Source organism: Acanthaster planci, linkage group LG06 (assembly GCF_054643075.1).
Source record: "Acanthaster planci isolate LZ-2023a linkage group LG06, COTS_SCS, whole genome shotgun sequence".
Lineage (NCBI taxonomy): Eukaryota > Metazoa > Echinodermata > Asteroidea > Valvatida > Acanthasteridae > Acanthaster > Acanthaster planci.
This window is the reverse complement of record NC_141782.1, coordinates 2,123,691-2,144,474: the sequence shown is the minus strand read 5'-3', so window position 1 is coordinate 2,144,474 and position 20,784 is coordinate 2,123,691. Positions and strand designations below refer to the sequence as shown.

At 41.0% G+C, this 20,784-nt stretch overlaps 1 protein-coding gene across 1 annotated transcript; it reads left to right on the top strand.

Moving 5' to 3' along the window:
- The first annotated feature begins 3,284 nt into the window (after positions 1-3,284).
- On the top strand, positions 3,285-20,671 carry cyhr1 (cysteine and histidine rich 1). Its single transcript, XM_022224554.2, has 4 exons — positions 3,285-3,602; positions 7,458-7,696; positions 12,453-12,664; positions 13,289-20,671. Exons 1-4 carry the CDS (start codon positions 3,375-3,377, stop codon positions 13,678-13,680), a joined length of 1,071 nt encoding a protein of 356 aa, XP_022080246.1. The 5' UTR covers positions 3,285-3,374; the 3' UTR covers positions 13,681-20,671.
- The last annotated feature ends 113 nt before the right edge of the window (positions 20,672-20,784 follow it).

The following is a 20,784-nucleotide window of genomic DNA, read 5'->3' as shown; positions in this document are numbered from 1 at the left end:
TTTTCATCCATTGATCAAGATTTGTTGACTGATAATGAACCAGATGTTTTTTATCTCTTCAATTCACAAGCCAAAATGCTTTTAACTCCAATTACATTACTATTTAGCCTCATACGATTTTCTTTCAATTTTTGTGGACCGCACAGTTAGATTTTATCTGGAAAGAGCCTCATGAAAGAATAAAAAACACCTGGAAATTTTATACCTTTGTCCGTCTTGTGTTGTTTTGATAATCGTAGTCCAGCGTAAACATAGATCATTTTGATAATTTAGTAAGTAGCAATTACCCCACAAAGACAAAAAATGTTTTACTATGAAGACATTTTGTGTAAATGAAGCTGTTTTGCGGTATAACTAAGGCAATTTGAGCAATTGTAATTGACATGTGGTCAAAACGCACATGTTGGTGCAATCCATCAGCAGTTGAGCAAGTGATCTGTAGATGAATTTGAGGAGACATGCTATTGGATGCCACACTGGCATTGCCACTTTTTTTTTTTAAAGTCAGGGCACATTGTTGGTTGAAAAGGCATTTGATGCGTGCCTGTGACTTTGGCGAGCATAGTGCCGCCGTATAGAGGGTTTCCATGGCTGCCATCTTGCAGGCCAGTGCTGTGGCTCTACTGGGTATGCTCAAAGAAATTTTCCCTATGGAACAGAAGAACTGCCCTGCAAAATGGCAACCACCACAAGGCCTCTATAGATGGCTTCTAATTTGTGTCACTTGATTAGCCTACAAATTGATGTACCATTGCATAAGACACGGCACATGATACTTGGGAGTCAATGGTTATATATCATAACATGCCATGATGTCCTATAGGTTGACAACCTCATGAACAGCCAAAATCAAAATGAAAGCACACGCCACCCTGTTGAATTTTGTGGTTACCTCTGCTTTAAGTAATTGGCTGTTCTAGTTTATAGCGGTAGTAATGTCATTAGGAGTGGAAACTGGACGTCTTCGTTTACCCAGCCAATTATTTATTTTGCATTGTGTTAAGAATTTTAATCACAATACTTGATGAGCAGTCAGCATAACTGCTGGTGTAACTGGAGTTGACAAATTCCGTCAATTAACAAATTTTATTCTTCAGCTTCTGTGTGTGCTGTTTGTAGATATTAAAAAGCGCTTGCACTACAAACCTCTGAATCTCTTTTAAGTTTTTCAGTTTCCAGCCATTGATTTAGAAAGTGGAGAGGAAAAAAAAAAAAAAGAGGAAATTTGAAGTCAGAATTTTCAAGCAGAAAAACTAGAGGTTGGCAAAACTCACATAATGTTGAGGTTCAATTTTGAGATATGCCTTGGGCTATCAGTTTAAGAATTTAAATTTGAGCCAAGGTGTATGAAAGCTACAACAGACTAGTGGAGAGTACTTATTTTTCGGCAGCTTCTTGCTCTTTAGCAGGTGATGGTTCAGACTTAATGCCAGCTGGGCTTGCAAGATTGGTGTCAGGCCATTAATAAGCCTTTGCAAATTAAATTTGAATAAAATCTGTTACACTAGTTCTCTAAACTCACATGAACATAACAATTTGAATTCTCTACACTAAAGACACTGTTGCCATATCTTGTTATTCGGGGCAAGCAGTTGCTTAGTTACATAAGACATGCCTTGCACCAGTACATTGTTGCACAAAGAGCCAGTCAATTCCAGAGATGGTGGTCGCTATGCAAAAGCTTGCCCCATATCATGAGGTATAGCAACAGTGTCTTTAGTCTGGGGAATTCAAATCGTTATCTTTATGTGCAGTCGCATAAGACAGTGCACCAGAGTTTATACGAATTTAACTCTGGTTTATTTTGGACTGGCCAGATCGAGATCATGTTGGCATTTTAGTGTCCATCAATGGAGGCACTCTGTCACTCCATGGGATAAAAGAACTGAAGTGTGATTTCAGTTAATGTGTGCACTGCTGTCTGAATTTTCAGCATTTTGGCTTAGTTCTGAAATCAAACATGGCATGCCGTGGAGCTTCCCTAGAGCATTTAGAATGTACTCCCTTCAGATCTGTTGCATGGCGGCCATTTTGACTGATAGTCATGCAAAAAGTTGATAAGCAGGAGACTGTCTGAAAAAGTCTGGTGCTATTGGCGTGTAACTTAATGCAGGTATATATATATATACACCCAACTCCATGAGGTACCCAGTCAAAATGGCTGCTTGTAATGTTACACACGCATGCAGTGCAACCAAACCGTTATCTTGTAAAAACTGTTCAATTGAAAAGTCGGCATCACATATATGGAAATTAAGGATCTAATTACAACTGGTAAGCTTGAAATACATTTGAAGTGATAATTAAATTGAACAATGAAGCTGGTCGACTTCGTCAGTTTCACTTCATTGTTTGCTTGATATCAAAGTTTAATGAAGAGAAATTGTTCTGCAATTTGCCAAGCAAAATCTTCAGGTTTAATTTTAAATGTCCTTTTTTCTTCATTTTTGTGTTTTTGTTGTTTTTTCTCTAATTGGTGGTGGAATTTAAAACATCCGTGCTTTTCTGTTTTGGGTGAAATTTTGTTTGAGGGATTTTGTTTTGATGGTGAACTTGATGAACTAAAGTCAATGTAATTTCCAGTCTATGAAATGTCAAAAATTATGGTACAAGTTGGATAAGTTTAACATGACTCCATTCCTTGCCTTAAATAAAGAAGGAATAAATTTTCTGGAAATGTCCAGATTAATCAACAGGACATTCAAATTTGTGTCTTGATTCTAAGTCAACAGAGCCACAATCGTATTGTGTTCTTTTTAATATCCAAGCCCATATGAATTTCATAGGAGCAACAATACTCAACACGTCACGCCTTCACATCTTTCCTTCTGCCACACCTTTTTCAAGAAATGGGGATGGGCTTTAAACTGGTGGCAATTTGCATCGCTTGCGTAACGCGTCATGTGATGTCAACGTGGCCATCTGCCAAAATCTGTTGGCCGTTTCGGTGGTCATTTTTCACCCTCACCGACGGGAAAATATAACATTTGCTGTAAGTCTTTAGATCGTGTTTAATAGGTTGCGTGTATAAAGCTTATGAGTAAGGCAATTGTGGTTCAAAAAAGGTAACTTAAATATAGCTGCTAGGAAAGAATGCTTTTATGACAGCAAAAATTTCCACCCCTTCGCTCATTAAAATAGAACCTTCTGTTGAATATTTATTTCTTCGTTATCTGTTCTCTGATTGGCCTACCGAATGTACCTGTCAATCATTTGTGCTGGATCGTAGTTTGATTGGTTGCTGATGACGTCACGTATGTTGACAACTGGTCAGAGAACGTGCAGCTAGCCGCAATGTTGTCAGCTAGCGCAGCTGATCGTATGGTTAGAGGTCGATCAGTTCACTAGAAACAGAAATTTGCAATACATCAACAATGGCAGAACACGAAATCTCTGTGCAAGGAGCTGTAAATGTCATAGAAAATCCTGGCGTTTCGAGCCAAGATGCCGTGGACTGCTCCGAACCTCCTCTGAAGAAATCCAAAACCGAGGTAGAGGTGGAGACGGAGGAAGTGCCACAGGACGAGGACTTGGAACAGAGGCTGAACGATATCCTTTGCTGCTCGGTTTGTCTTGACCTGCCCGTCAATTTAGTTTACCAGGTGAGAAAAAAATTACGGGTTCCTAGGACCTACATGTAGTTCGGCATGTTTCTTGTCTGCGCTGGATGGGCAGATTCTCAAATTATACTTTCAAAGTAAATTATGTATGTAGTGATTTTGTGTTGAGTGGCCCATGTATTGTTTGCAGTGTGAAAAAATGCCAGCAGTATTGTTGGCTGAAGTCCAACTCAACTGTGACCTTGTTTGGAAGTTGGCACCGTGCCGACTTCGTATAAAATCCCATACTTTGACCCTGGTCCCGTACATTGTGTGAACAATTACTTGTACATGAATATATTAATGAAATTTCATTTACAGCTGCAAGACCATCTAGAGGTGAAAGCACAATCTTTCACACATTTGACACACCATTCCTCGACTTGGGGCCTTTATTTCTTGCAAAATTACCAAGTGGTGAAATCATGTGTAAATTGCTGCATTAGGAATCAGTGACGAAACATCTTTCTATTTAAGGCAAAGTAAAAAACAAAACAAAAAAAGAAAAACAAGCATTCAGGTTTTTCCAGAAACGGGGGGGGCTAAAAATTTTATAATTTTTGACATTCAGCTGTCGCTGTATTTTCACAGTCAAAAGACTCAAAACTGAAAGAAATATGTTGAACACCAGTAAGATGTAGTAGAGCAAATGGAGGTTCCAACTCACAAGTTTTTAATTTTCTGATGAATTAGGTAATGTTTTGTTCCTTTCGCCTCATTTTTTTCTGTGGTTAAGGAAAAAATCCAGGTGGCCTCAAAAGACAGAAGCGGGCAAAGATACAAAACAAGCTTTTTTTTTATTTAAAGATACTTGTTCCATGGTTTGTAACAGAAAACTAGGGTTGGCCAAACCAAATAACTCCTTGTATGGTTATCTGCTCATGCATGGAGCCGCCGTGTGGTTTCATTTGGATATCATAAAGGCTGACATTCCTCAGGAAGTAGACAGATTGGAAGGGGCAATCACAAGGCATGTGATTAAGAAGAGGTTGCCTTGAAAGGTTTGACTTGATGGGGCCCGAAGGGGGTGTGAATGCAAGAGAAGAGAAAACGGCATGAAGGTTTACAGTTCTGAGTTCCAGGTCAGGCAGACAGGGGAACATTTCTAAGGTTTTTTATCTAGTCCCGAGCTGTTACCATAAAAAGGAAAATTCTATTTAGTACTAAACAAAACAGGCAAGTGGCCACAAAAATGTGCACCTTGCTGAAACTCTGGCATCGGCTGTTAATATAGAATTTGCCAGCTGGTACTCTGCGGTTGAGGGAACCACAAAGAGGGAAGGATACCCACATGCTCATGAAGGAAGGGTGTGAAATTCTCAGTGAAGGAAGCATGCAAAGAGATTCACGCTGTGAGTGTGTACCGTAGGCACTTTTTGTTCAAGTCGGTGAATGGACCCTATTTTGCGAAGAAGCCATGTTTTTATTATCTTGATCATAAAAATCTGTTCTATCACTGTTAGCTGTTGAATCAGATTTTTTTCAAATTCATGTGATTTGTAAGCTTCACTTCCAATTTTTTTCCAAATATAGCAAAAAAACACTCAAGTATGTTTTTATCGCAAATATGAAATTAATCATCAAATGGACCAGAACTACTAGTATCCATAATATGACGGGAAATTTCATTCTATTCTCTTATTGATGCTTTCATGTTCCAAAAATGAAGCGTTACTAGTAACTTTTTTCAGTTTCAGCAGGGCTGACTCATGACCAATTAGATCCATTGTCTTGCGTGCTGTACAGCAAGAGTGTGGACGTTGTGCGTGAAAGTGATGGAAAATAGCCCGTTACTATGAATATGCCTTGCGCTTGAGCTTTCCATTGTTTGTCAGTCACAGTTGCCTGCTTCCCCCTTCCCAAAAGAGCTGTGCCTCTTAGCAGTAATGCCCATGACCTTGAGAAATAAGCCCACTTTGTAAAGTGTGCTAAAAATGGCATCGCTGCTCAATACTGCAGGGTTCGTGACCACAGTTTACCAGGTGAGCGAGGAGACTTTGGTGTGATACCATAGTACACCTGCACAGTACACACACTCTTGGTACACATTGCATCAGGCAGCAGATTGAAAGCCACGCCCACAGCCTGCAATCACACCACAGAACACAGGCAGTTGCTGTTGGTGTTGATATGCTATGCCAGCAATGTTAACAATTGCAGTTCATCTGGGTTGAGCCCCAGTCACTATACAATATGGACACAGATGTTTGCTGTCTACATCTCTCCAATATTGCCTGTGTAATGCCTCCCCTTCATACACAAACATGTATATGTACATACCCTCTTTTCAGTGTAATTGTAGAAGGAAGTGTAGAGAAATTAAAATTGGGGAAAACTGATCAATCTAATAATATACCGTCAGACTAGAGAATTTTTATAGATCGTGTCCAATAAACATGAGACTACCGTCCTGAAAGTACCTCTTCACACAAGAGACATCTGTTCACTTTGTATCATCCACAAATCTTGTTTTTCGTTCCCCTCAGACACTTTTATATTCTGCATGGCAGTCATCGCAGGAGTGGTTTTTGTTTCGTTAATTACGGCGAATTGATTAGTCATATGTGTCTGTGTGGAACAAAAGCATGGCTAGCCTTGCCTCGAGGTTACCGCCCGATATTTGCTACACGTACACAGACATATTCGTTGAAACCATTAACACATACATCATGTAATATTTGAACTGCAGAGGGGCCAGAAACCAGTCAAGAATTGAACACAAATCCAAAGGAATCAATGCTCTTACAGACTAGAATTGAAACTTCATTACAGTCAATATTTGTAGAAATATGCTGGTCAAAATGATATTTTTGACAATGAGAAAAAAGGATGGAAATGCAGAAAAAAAAAGAATGAAGTTATTGGAACAAGGACCAAAGCACACCCTGAACTGACAGCTGTCATTAGAACGGTTTGTTCAATCTTGCCACCAGCCAGGGCTGAAGTTTTTTTCACTCACAACACAGGATTCTGCTTGATGGTCACTTACTTCATCGTCCCAGATTGGCACAAATAGAATTAATGAAACTCGTCAGCAGTGTATATGAAAAAAATAATCAGAAGGTCCTTGAAATTGGGCTGAATTCGTCATCAGTTTAGAAGCTGTTGGTGGCTGTGCAGTGTCAAGGTTTTTTGTTTCATGCGAGGTGTTCATTTATGGCCCTTTGCTGCCCTAGGCAGGATTTGGCCTTGATATATATGCCGCAAGCAAGGAGGCGCAGAATGGCTCATTTACATGAAGGCGTGTGGATTGCATTGTCTGCCTGGTTATCAGTTGAACAATATAGCAGACAAGCAATATTTTAACAATTTGAACAAAGATTTATATTCAGTCCAACTAAAATTCGCTGTACTACTTCATCAAGCAAAAGAAGGATTTTAATGCAAATGTGGTAAGGAAATTCATACAATAGTGCCCTTCGTATTGTGCAGAGTAAAAACTGGGAAATGAATTATCAGTGTCGCTTTATTTGATAAAGGAATCATGGACGTCAGCCATTTTCTGACAACAGGTGGTGTTTGGCTGACCAAAACTAATGTGGTTCACAAACTGTCGATGGAAATGTAAAGGTTAAATTTCCAAAAGCAAAATCCTGTCGCTGTACTCTCGTTTTTGAGCTTGACTATGAGGGTGCTCTCATCTGACCTTGATATGTCCCGATCATTAATGATAATGGCTGAAGTAGCATGATCATATGTTTTTGTCAACCACTTTTTGGCCTGATATCATTCACTGATCCTCCATGATTTGAAACATTTGTTTTGAAATCGGAATGTACATGTAATTGAGCCATCTTCAATGACTAGGACACCTGTTTACATGAACGTGACCCAGTTGTGCACTTCTTTTTTTTGCAGTGTGTGAATGGCCATCTGATGTGTGCTGGCTGCTTCACACACGTCCTGGCTGATGCCCGGCTGAAAGATGAGCAGTCGACGTGCCCCAACTGCCGCTGTGAGATCAGCCGGACGCAGTGCAGCCGCAACCTGGCCGTGGAAAAGGCGGTGAGCGAGCTGCCCTCACTGTGCCAGCACTGCGCCTGCAGGCTACCCCGCAACGTCCTGGAGCACCACCAGCGCTCTGAGTGTCCGCAAAGGTACAGGCCTTAACCCCCGCTGGGCCGCGTCGTGCCGGCGGTGCCCACACCCACACCGCCTGCGCGACTTTCAGGCAGCCTCGGGTGTGTAGGCTTACCGTAGGGCTGTATCTACCCCCGTCCCTCTCCCCTCACAGTCTGTAACCCCCTCTAGGGCTATAGGGCTAGGGCCGTGCTGTAGGGTTTGGTCGTAGGGCATAGGTGCTAGGCCTAACTCTGTATACTTGTGCCATTCTTGCTCACCCAACTTTGCTTGACCTCCACACAGGGGTATAAAGCTTTGAGCTTGTTGCTGTTTTGATGGAGAAATAAAGCCGGTGGGTACGGTGAGTATAACCTTACAGGATTGGTAAGTCCTATCCCAGAATGGTCACGGTCTTGTTGGGGGGCATGTGTGCAGTCTGGAGACACATATGGTGGCTAGATTGTGAACATATAAACAAAACACAAACATGAAATAAAGATGTTTTTATAAACTCGATCACTGTGCATGTGAAAGGTGATTTTTGTGACACATTGAGAACATGTTAAAGATTGCACAAAAATTGAAAAGCTAACTGATAATTTCAAAAAAAGGAAAAAAAAGCTCTCAGCTATGATGCATGTTAAACAGAAACAGGGTTTTACACATTTTTTGTTTTTTTTGTGATGAAACCAAATGTTTCCCAAGCATGGCAATGTATGCTTGAAAGTTGCAAAAACCTATAGATAGATCAAAAATGAAGAAATATTCGGTCTTGGAGGTGCCAGAAAACCCCAGACAAATATGCCGGGGGGAACCCACAGAGTCGCATGTCTACCTGGGTGGGATATGAACCCAGGCCATTTGAGTTGGAAGGCAGGGAAAGCACCGTACCACACACCAACCTGACCCCCTAAAATCCCAGAATGATTAATCGCACATGTATGTAAATCACCCTTGTCAATGGTTTGCATGTAAAAATTGCACCGGATTTCAAGAGGGCCCCTTTAATATGGCAATCGGAACCAGGCCGTCTTCCCAGTTCATGCGTACATGTTCATGTCTGGTGGCTGTAGCGCTGACCTTTACAGCCTTGCAAGCTCTAATACCTGCTTCCTGCTAGGCCTACATGTACCAGACGAAAGCATGCAAGGAAATCTCAAGCCACAGACATCTTGTTTTGTTTTGGCTACAAAAAATGTAAAACCTCAAGCAAGTCACACATTCCGAAGATTCACATGCAATCAATTTTAACGTCAAAGCTGCTGATCTCTCAGCAGTGATTTTTTAGGCCTTTTGAAATTTCGATTCTTTGCAAAAAAAACAGTCAACGATCAATCACTTCAGCCAATTATTCTCATTCCTACAAAAAAATTGAAGGGACTGAGCGGGACATCGAATTTTAAAAATCCTCTTGAACAGAGAAACGACTTATTGTCCATGCCATCAACAGTTGCATGGTTACTCACCTGTTCAGTGACTGAATAAACACGTAAACTTCATGTACATAAAAACTGACAAGGGCAATTGAACTTGTATCATTTGGGCACTACATGTACATGTAGTTGACGAGCCCCATATGAATGTCTGGCATGATGGATGCCTCCATGGCCGGTGAATTCAAGGTTGACTCTGTGAATGAGTACATTTTTGTATGCATAATTTGAAACAAAAAAAGGAAATTCGTCCCGGAGAGAACTACTGTGGGGAGATTTGGCCCAAAAGGAGAAATTCTCACTTCTTGGGGAAAAAAAGACGAAACCCAATTTAGCCCTGAAAACATCAGCTGATGAGTTTTATTTTTCTGTTCTGTCCTTGTTTTGATGAAAGTGCGTAATACGTGTACACAGGAAAAGTACATACATGTACATGATAAATGTGAAATTGTGCATGAGAAACATAGAGTTCTTTATGGACATTTGATAAAGCTCTATGATAAAAAATGAATTGTCCAAATAACTTCAAAGTGCAAATTCAGTATGCTCTATTGCAAAATGTCACGTACATACCTGTACATAAAGCCATGCACACTGTAGGAAGTGGCAGGCCCTTGACATTAGCATTATTTTCATCTCTTGGAATCAGTCATGCATATTTGCGTGTCACCAGGGGTGTGTTCCAGACTGTGCAGTGCTTTACCAATGGGCCGTGAGCAGACTGGTGACTGACACGTTGTGCCTTCATGTCTCAGTACAGCCAGCATTAAGCAAAACAAAAACAAATTAGAAATTTTTTCTTTTCCCAGATCCTATTGCCATTCTTGCAAAACCCAAGTACGTGTAATTATTAAGCAAAGGCAGTGTTGCATAATTTACTCGCAGTTTTGGATTAAATCCTTATGTCTTTAACACATTTATTCCTTTTCTTGATGAAATCTGCTCTTATGTCTATGTACATCTACATGTATCTGTGCATTTTGATCAAAATTGATAATTCACAAATAGTGCTAAAAATGAATATCTTTTGGCAAAGTCTGTGCTAAATCACCTACTTTTACATGTACATGACATATCTGACGTTGGATCCACATTTGTAAAGCAGATTTGACCCCAAAAAAGTCACAACTTTGCACTGACTGGTCAGTTCGGAATGATTTTTGAATCATTGTACATTGTATGTAAAAAAGAAATGTATTTTTTCCTTTGGAAGATTTTTGGAATTTATTTTTGGTTACATGCATGTAAAATGACATTAATGCAAAATTCAGGACACACAGTTGGATAATCATCAACATGTCAACTATGGTCCTTTTTGACACTTTCTCTGAATGAGCCATTTTGAATTGTGGCATTTTCAAATTGAAACCAGTGTTTGAAGCAATGAAGTATGGAAAAGTGTGATTTTTTTTTCAATTTGGGTTGAATTGGTCCTATGACAATATTTTTTTTGAAATTTCAGTGAGTTTGCACAGAACGGCCTTGATGCAACCCTCCTGGCTGAATGGAATATATCAGAAAATGGATTTCCAGTGAAGACATTTCAGTAAAGTTCAGGGGTGTTCTACAACTATGGCATGGCTAGATTTGACCTGTTACTGCCCAAAGTTCTCCCTGAAACAGTCATAAGTATGCCAAATTCGCCTCCACATTGGGAGCAATTTTGAGAGTACTTTTGTTGCAGCTAGCCTGAACATTCTTTTCCTGTTGTTCATCCAAATCTCTGCTCGGTCATGACTGCTTCTGAACATGGAAGAGCCACGAAGAACAGAATGCTGCGCCAGTTGCTACATGATCTGCGTGTAATAAAAAGCCGGGATTGACAGCTGAAGAAATGAGCCGCGTTAGGCCAGTAGTGATTGGTCAGATGATTGCCAATAGAGGACAAACACTCCCAACAATGATACAAGCAAAACTGCTGGACATTGTCAGTTCATTCCCATCTGGCCGTGTTAAAATGAGTACATGCACCACTGCCTCCTCTTTTTTTTCAGCAGGACTAAGAAATTAGTCTTCCCCAGAAGACTGAATACCGAAGATATTCAGATCAAGACAAAGAATTTCACTTGGAATGCCAAATTTGATACTGTCTAACATGTTCAAAGTACTGAGATATATTCACAAGGTACAATGTGTCGGTCTCATTAATTTGATAATGCCTGCTATTTTTAATGACAGAGCGCCGTGGAAACCCGCTGATACACGCAAGACACAAGAAACAAGATGTCGCTGTCATTTTGGATTCTCACACAGTTGTCATCAGAGACTGAACACGTTGAAATCGCACCCGTCATGTTATGAAATAATGGACACGTGAACCCGAACAAGCCTACGCAGAAAGTGAAAAAAGAAAGCCCAGTTAAACTTGGAAAAGCAAAATGTTATCCAAAGCGTTCATCATTGAACTGTTCAAAACAAGTCCCACATTTAGTGAATTGGATGGCCCAGAAAAGAATCATGAATCCCTGGAACTCCCTTTCCTTGAAGCTGGAGTTTGGTGCGGAGAACATCACCTGATCGATTGCTTTGCAAGTTGATGGTTGAAGGTTGAAGTTCTACCTTCTGCCAGCTGGCTTTACCTTCCCTGTTATCAAGGGTGAAGCAGGAAGTCGATTTTGAAGAGAAAATGATCCAACCGAAAATGTTATGTGAGAAATGGAGCTTGATGCATCAAAATGAACTTGCCCCCTTTTTCACAGACCTGTTTCAATACGAAAGAGCTGAGTTTAGCTGGGCTTTGGAAACCTAACATTGCTATAAGAAGTTTATTCATTGTAATTGTTGAAAGTTCTTGGAGTTTTCTTGGATTTTCTTTTCTGTTTTTGTAATGTTCCTCTTCTAAATAGGCAACAATCACCGATAAGAGACGTAAAAATTGCTGCCGAGTTGCTGCAAGACAAGTGTTAATCAACACAGTTGACATGAGGAACTCTGGACTGAAATTGAGCGAAACAATGAAACACATTATTGATAATTAGGAATCGTTCTGCAGGATCGCGTTTGAAGAGTTTGTTGTTTTTCTCGTTTGTGCTGCAGAAGTTATGTGAAGACACCAACACGCATAGTACCATTGAAATCAAAACACTTCAAAATACCACAGTGCAACTAAAACTCATGTACCAGTTTCAGTCCTGACCTCACTAAGGTTGTATGTTTGCTTGTAAACACATCTACGTTTACATGCAGTTCGTGCCTCATTCCTTCAAACAATGCCAAAGCTCAGACGAAAGCACAACTCACTGATGACCAAACATTGTGACGCTGAGACGCGTGTGAAATCTTTGAGCTAAACTATTTCTTTTTCGTTTCCTCTACTACCAAAAAAAAATTCCCTCGACTATTGAAAAAAAAATCTCAGAATTTCCAAGTGTGGGTACGCGTCCATTGGCTGTCTGTGGAAAGGTCCCAACCGGGAGGTCAAAGGGCATGAGAAGGACTGCGAGTACCCAGGGAAGACCGGAGCCGAAGTCTTGGCCGCTGTGGAAGAGTCCAGTCGGACCTACCAGTCGGAGATCAGGAACTACCAGAGGATCATCGACCTGTTGTCCTTTGAAAAGCTGACTTTCAATGGTAAGCTTGAAGATGATGTTACACACGTGGGTTCACTTGTCTGAGACCTGCGCATGCAGCAAACTTTCCTTGTCAGGAATAAAAGATGAGCTATATGATGAGGCTGGCCAAGGAAAAAGCATTGAACCTGTTTGTAGTTAAAATGTCTGAATGAAATGGAATTACCGGCAAAGTACGTATGACATCAGATCAAACGTAGATGCCTACCTTTCAGTGGGATGTAAGCAAGTCCTTACAAGCTGTCATCCTAGTGAATTTTGATATTATCAGCATTCCCCTCAAAAGCTTCTAAGAGATTACTTGGTTTTATACATCATGCAAATTTATGAATTTGGTTTGTATCGAACGGTACATGTAAGTGGTGCAAATAAAATGATTACAAAAAAACAGAACTTGTCAAAGATATCAACGGTAAAATCCAACTAGAAGTCTATGATTATGTTGGCCTTGTGTCTTGGAAGGTCCATCACAATTTGTCTTGTCACAGGTTAAGTCACAGTCTTTTGAACCACAACAAAGGCATTCCTTTGTAGAATTTATGATGGACTTGGTTATTGCAGTGCTAATGATTGTCATTGTGGCCTCTTGAATATTTACAACTGTAACTCTGCTTTTCAATCCCAGATTTGCAGCTGCGCCCGTACCGCACCGACGACTTCATCACCAAACTGTACTACGAGACCAGCCGCTTCACCGCCCTCAATCAGCAGTGGGTGCTGAAGGCGCGCATCAACGACAGCGAGCGCAACCCGCTGCACTCCACCGAGCGCCACTTGACCTACCAGCTGCTCCTGAAGAGCCGCATCAGCAACCCGCTGGCCTTCCACTTCATGCTGCTGGGTGGGCCATTCACCGACGTCAAGGTGCGGCCCGAGGTGTACCGCTTTGAGTTCACGGCCGACCGCACCGAGTCGCCCCACCATCTCATGCCGCTGGCCAATCAGGGGGACGGCAACAAGCTGCTCTCAGCCAAGACCATCAATGTCAGACTACTGTTGTTCCAGGTGCAGAAGTAAACGACCTAATCAAACCGGCCTAGGTGTCGATATATCTGAAACTGATCTATTAAAGATGATTTCAGGTCGTCAAGGCCGGTATATATTCTGCATTGCTTTCATCTGTGCGTGAAATTTAACAAATCATATTTCCCAACAAGACTAAGTCTGACGTTGATGGTTGTGAAATTTTGTCTTGGTACAGCAATGCAAACAGGTTTTTTTCTGTTTAAAGTGATGCAACCAATTTGCTATGTATCAATGTGGCTGTTCAGAGAAGAAACATCAAATCTGGGGAACATAAAATTGGAAATGGCTTCCCCTAAAACCTTTTCTTCAGGCTGACCAATTCACTACTGCAAAAGCAGTCGTCAAACTCAGTGTTCCTTTATTTTCACACATGAAGGAACTGAGACCATACTTTGTTTTGACCTGTCCTGGCTCTGTCCCGGATTTTGCAGAACAAATCCTACAACCAGGACTATCAGACAAGTGTAACGTAAGGGCAGATCCAGAGCCAAATTTTGGGGGGGGGGGGATTGTTTTGGGAGACCAAAAATGTTGGAAATTTTTCCGTGTGACCCTTTATTGCCTATCCTGGGATTGAGGATATATATTCAGATATATATTCAGATATTTGGGATTTTGTACACAATTTGGAGGAAAGAAAAATGAAATACAGGCCCCCCCCCAAAAAAAAGCCTTTCTGTTTAATTTTTTTTGTCTTTAAACTTTGTTTAGTTTGGGGGAGGGGAGCATGGTCCCCATCAGCGCCCCCTTCCCCCAAATCCGCCCTTGATGTAACATGAGCATATCCACGTGTTTGAAGTTTTACATCCGTGGTCATTTATGGCAACTAAATCCTTGCCTTGTGGTTGAAACTTGTCTGCCTAATTAATGTGCTCTGCATGAAAACCAGATGGGACCAACAGCAAAATACGAAGAGCTCAATGCAACAGGTAACATACAGTATACGTTCCAGTTCCCCTACATTCAGGGACTGGATTCCCTGTGTTGGAGGTAGCCTTGGATGCCCTCACAGTCCCATGGATGTTAGTTTGAACCTCCCCCAAATTTAAATTGACCTTTGACACAGCAGTCTATTTTTTGTGCTAGTCCTGTTGGAAATTCTGCTTGCTGTTCGTCTTCTATTTATAGCTAACGGAGTGTGGGGTATAATTTGCATACAAAGTGCTGTACCAGCCTGCAGAATAAGGTTCCGGCGTTTCTTGTAAAAGCAACACCCACACAGCCAGTGGTCGAGCCAAGATTTCCTTCCTTTGATTCAACGCACTGGGTCACCAGGGTAGTGCCACTTTTGTTTTCAAAGACTTCAAATACCTCGTGAATTCTAATTTTTTGATAGACGAATGCTAATTGGGCACCCAAGCTATTTTTGAAGCGCTATAGAGTCTGTAAAATGTATATTTAGGCAACATGAGATGAGGTTGAGATTGTAATCTTGTATCATAGTTCAAACCCAGTCCCCTTGTTTAGAGTCATTGGTTGAAGTCTGGTCGCAAGATTGTTTGCGGACAAACCAAAGAGGTTTAACACGTTGACTGCTGACTTCGAGTATACTTGTGGAAAATGAAAGGCTTTTTTGTATTGCAAACTGAATACACCGGCATCACCAGAAACATAACAAATACACTGCTGGCTGTGGTGAGGGTATACATCTGTAAAATGCTCAAATTCAAACAGACTTATTAACCACTTCGCACCGGGGTTCCCGGTACCGGAGACACGGTGTGTGGCTCACGAGTCCAGGGTGGCCAAAATTGGAACTTTCCAAAAAAAAATGAAATTACTGGGCGTTTTAAAAAAGTTTACTTGCTGTCAGTCAAGGCAATTCCGTCAGTCATTTGCAACAGTAGATTCCCTGGACTGGAAAACGGGGCCTTTATTCATGGCCAGGGTGACCGAACTTGGAAGCAAAGGACAGAGCTGCTGGGACTTGCCAATGAATTAAGGTTCATATGCTGTCAGTGCTGTGCGGGTCATTAGCATACGTAATCTGTCATTTAAATACGGCTTTTGCCCTTACCCAACATGTATTTATATTTAAATAATCCGTCATTGTTTTGAAACAGTATCATTGTTTGGCACTGCCAGCGTCAGCAGATTGTGAGTGTGGACAAATTAGCGATTAGCGACACAATACCGCTGAGCGCTCGTGGAATCTGGCCGCATTGTGCAGCGGTCAGTGTGCTTGCTGAATGGCCTGGTTCACCCTCATGGCCCGTGCGCTCTGCATAGCAACACCGGCCGTCCAGCGTCGCAACATAGTAGGCTAATTCTCGGAACAAAGAGGAAATTATGCGACACAGCCATGTCGCATAATTTTTGCATAATGAGGGTTCTTTACTGGCCAGCATGCTTGGCTGCAATACTCACACCTCAGTGGAGGTTGCCTGTCAGGTTAGAGTTGCCACAGGACAGTCATTCTTTGGGGTGTATGCATGCAGTATATGAACATGTGAATTTTGAGGAATTTTGAAAAAGGAAAAAAAAAGAAATATTGCCCAGCCCAGCAGCTTGAACATGGATAATTCGGCCTGGCACGAAGTGGTTAAATATGTGCGCATGCAGGCTTCACTTGGCAAATGGAAACACCCTGTAAAATTATGTACAGCAGTCAACTTGTTAATCGCATGAGTCTTACATGTAAATAACTTTGGTCCAGTCGAGGTCACCCAGGTTAAGTTTGTGTTGCCACCCAGTTGGGGTCTCAAGTCACTGTGGTCAAATCAAAAGCCCTACTGGTCAAGTCAAGTCTTGAGTCATTCAGGTCAAGTGTCAGTCATCAGGTCTTGTCTAAAGTTTCACTGGTCGAGTCTTGACTCACGTTGGTCAAACCTCAAGTCATTTTCTCCAGTATCTGTCATCAAGTCTCATTGGCACTCAGGTCTAGTTTAAAGTTTCAATGGTCGAGTGTAGACTCGCACTGGTCAAGTTACTGTGGCCATAGCTTTAGCAGCTAGATTCAAAAGTTCTTTCCAGTCTTAAGACCAGAGGTTAATCAATGTCAAACGCAAATTATAAGAAGTTATATATAACATGAGTAGGAATAAGTAATGTATTTTAATCACCTATATTCTATCTGAAATTATCACCAATGTGTAACATATATGTAATGCTTAAAGTAATGGCTGTGTGTAATATGTAATATAGACTAATGATTTCATTAATGTTAATGGGGCATTTTTAATTGTCACACCTGTGTCTTGGATACTGTCTGTTTATTGGCCCAGAACGATCACATAAGAGAGCGATATATCTGCATATCACACTCATCGTGAGATTTATCATTCTGCCAATAGTGAGAGCACGTGCAGACAGAAGAGCTCTGGGAAGTAGAAGAGCTCCGGGAAGTTGGTGAGCAAACATTTACGCTCCTTTCGTTAGGATATGTTCCGCACTCGTAAAACAGACTCGTTCCTGTCCCCGCAGCAAATAATATAATGCGGGGACCACTAACCAGACTACATGTACTCACTGGTACCCGCACTTATTTCGCATTAAAGTATACGGACTTAAAGACAGTGAGGGAACAGTGCATTTCCAGACGATACCGTGTACGTCTGTTATGTTAATTAGTCGGTGTCCAAATTACTTGGCTATGGCTTGAAATTACACGTGACTGCATGGGAACTGGCCGTGGCCACTTCCATAGACTTGTGTGTAATTTTAGGCCACAGTCAAGTAATTCGGACTTGGCCTTATACAGTTTGACAGTAGGCCTACCGTCTTCTGAAATTCAGAGCTAAGGCATTGGAAGACAGAGGTATGACAAAACCATTGTTGATCGCTTTGGTGTTGGATATGACAGTTTGAACACCCTCGGGCACGCATAGCGCCCTCGGCTTCGATCGCCTTGGGGCACTATGCGTCCCTCGGGCATTCAAAATTTCACATCCCACACTACTGGAGTCAACAGTTGTTAAATGTGTCACTTTTCCTAAATCAGAGCATTTTCCGGAAAGTGAACATTCAAATTTAGAGAAAAAAAAACACGGAACCAATCGTGAACCATTATGAAGTACACTTCTGATGCCTTGTGGATTTTTGCAATGAGAGAAATAAAAAAGGTAATTTGTAATTAAAAACAGTGAAAAAGATAACATAAGAAATACCCCTTCTTGGTTCAGATAAATTTTATTATCAATTTGTAAAAGGGTTATTTAAAGATTATTTCATTTTTGTATTTTGAATTTGGACAAGAGTCTACTGGTAAATAGTATTTTTATTCTGGTGGGCCTAATCGGTTTCCGGTCTCGTTTCTCATGCAACTTTGCTTTAAATTTGGCCTGCCTTCCTCTGTGTCTCAAATTTGCCACTGTTATTTGCCATATCCTATCAAAATTTTAAGTATTCCTTGATTTGGTGTCTACATGTATCTTTCACTTTCTTCTCTTTCTTGTCTCTATGGAAACAGGTATTAGCTCTTTGGAATAAAACTTGTAAATAAGTAGCTCCATCCATGCAAATCAATGTGTTGTAGACATAATGTACAATGTATCTTTAAATTTTAACAGGAAAAGAAATCAAAATTTTTAAGATATATTTTTCTGTGGAAAAGCATGCTGTGGAGAATCAAATTTATCCCAAAATGGATGGTTAAAGTGCAGTATTGAGCAATAACTGGTATTTTGGGCTATGTGGCCTCCATCTCGGTATCTAGGGTAATTCATTGACCAGAAAAAGGCCAAGTCTGAATTACCTGTACTTAGCTTTGGCCTGAAATTACACGTAGGCCGTAGCCAGTTCTTGTAGACTCGTGTGTAATTTCAAGCCACAGCAAAGTGATTCGGACGCGGCTGTAGAAGCCATTCCATTAAAACATGCCTGTGAGTTGCAGTGCCATCGCAGCAATGGCGTCTCCTGTGATTGGGCTATTGTCTCCTTGCAGAGACAGCAGAGGACGTACTTGGACCTACGCACAAGGGCCGACCAGGGGTGCAGTGTTTGGTTGGGTGAATCGATAACTGGTGAAAATGGTTGATCATAGCTTATAGCCTCTCAGAATTAGACAAATACATTTGTGCACCCATGCACAAAAGGATATGATCACCGTTCAGAGTAATATGCCCCAGTTTCATGGCTGAAGGCATGGAGGTGTATGACATGCAGAAAGTATTTAAAAAGAGCCCCTGGTGCCCACTCTTGCTGGTAGACGGCCCGTGGTTATATATGTACAGGTACAGCTATGGTGCTTGTCATAATATGCAAGAACAGAATCTTGGTTGCCACGTTTTATGGGACTCGGTGTCACATTTCTGTGAAACTTTCTGTAGTAGTCTGTTAATAGCATGCATAGAACAAAATCCTTGGATAGGGCAAATTTGGTCTGTTTTTCTTTTCAGTAGATCTGAATAAGGCAATAGATTTGCATCGGGGACAATCCTTGCTTTTACAACGCCTCTACGTTTGTTTCACTCAGTTTTCTTTTCGTTTCTCAAAAGGTGCGCATCAGTCCCAAATTACCTTGGCAACCTGTATTACACATCTACACAACTGAAGGAATTACTGGAGTCATTTTAGGGAGAATGTTGCGGGAAAATGTGAAATTATAACCAATTTTGGCAGTTTTTATGTTAAATACATGCACTGTAGTAGCAGGGTACAAAAAGTAAGGGGCTTCCTCACCTGGAGGTTGTCGGAATTGTTTTTTGTCACTGCTTTGCACTATTAAGGAACTGCCTAGTTTGTCTATTCCCGCAAGCCTGTCCCAGAGTTTCCCCGGAAAGCAGCGGGTAACACCTGGAAAACACAAATTAGTCAGTTGCCAGGACATATGCAGCAAGGTATGAGACGGAGAGAACCCCCCCTGCTTTGTGTTTGTCATTGTCTCGCAGGAATCTGGGGAATTCCTTTCAGACATCTTGGGGGGGGATGTGTTAAGTAACAATAGTCTGGAAGGTGTATAGGGATTGGACATGGGGGGGTACCCCTCGGTCTCATTTCTTGCTGGGTATATGCCAGGATGACGCTGTGCTGAAGTCCCCTTTCTAAAGAAAATGGTCATATGGTTCAACTTTTTGAGTCTGGAATGTGTCAAAGTACCAGACCACTTCCTATGCGATACTTCAATTTCTCACATCACATAATGGTAGTGAAATAAATGTCCATTACAAGTAGATTTAATATAGAGAATCAAAAATGAAGGGCATTATATTAATAACATTATTAACCTACATGTATATTTGAATATTTATTACGAAATGTATTTATCATTTCAATTTTTTCTGTTTTCAAAAATTTTTTATTCATTTACATTATACCCGTGATGAAAGGGTTTGTTTGATTGACCTAAGGATGTGGAATATTGATATCGATGAGTCAGTTTGATGCAGGGGAAAAGAAAAAAAACAAGAATCCATCTTAAAGGTTACTGAAAATTGGCTGTGGACACTAACCAAAGCATGTAAATTATATAACTTGCCCTAGTCAAAAACATTGAATTCGGAGATACCTAATTATTATGTCAAACTTTTAGAGTTGCCTCAGAGCTTGAAATGTTGGCCTTCTTTGTGCATCTCAACCAGTGTTTCTATTCTGTCTGTTTCTTTTGGCGAAAGCTGCATGATGGAAAAAAATGTTTAGGGGTTGGGTGGTGGAGTCTTGGAACACTAGGAGTCCTCCCCATCCATTTGTTGCATTTTCTCAGACATAGTCCAATGGCAATTTTTGTTCTGGCCCTGCTCCCTATCGATTTGGCCGAGCGATTTGTGAAGACAAGCTTTCTCATTTTGAAACATGCACCCTGAATATTAACACTGATATTTGCAGTGGATGTCCATTGCACTTTTTATGCAGTTTTTTGGTGAGATTTTTCTGGGCACTTAAAATGCTTGGCATGATCTGAAGATATCTGTGATTCCACGGGAAAAGAGCATTGATATGACTACATATTGCAGATGTTGCTATGTTTGCCGTGTATGGGGGCTTCCCAGAAATCTTGACTTTCAGTATTAAAAGAATAAAAGCCAGAAATGTACGGGGCAAATGAGATGCTTTGAACAAGTGTTGATTCGTTGTTGTAAAGTTTGTCTTTTTCCCCAGTTGGTTTAAGTTTCCTTTTGGTCATCAAGTGAGAAATGCACACATATCGAAACTGGATGG

Coding starts and splice junctions, on each gene's coding strand:
- cyhr1 (XM_022224554.2), top strand. CDS start 3,375: ATGGCAGAACACGAAATCTCTGTGCAAGGAGCTGTAAATGTCATAGAA. Junction 3,603..7,457: donor CCGTCAATTTAGTTTACCAG/GTGAGAAAAAAA, acceptor TTTTTTTTGCAG/TGTGTGAATGGCCATCTGAT. Junction 7,697..12,452: donor CGCTCTGAGTGTCCGCAAAG/GTACAGGCCTTA, acceptor AAAAAATCTCAG/AATTTCCAAGTGTGGGTACG.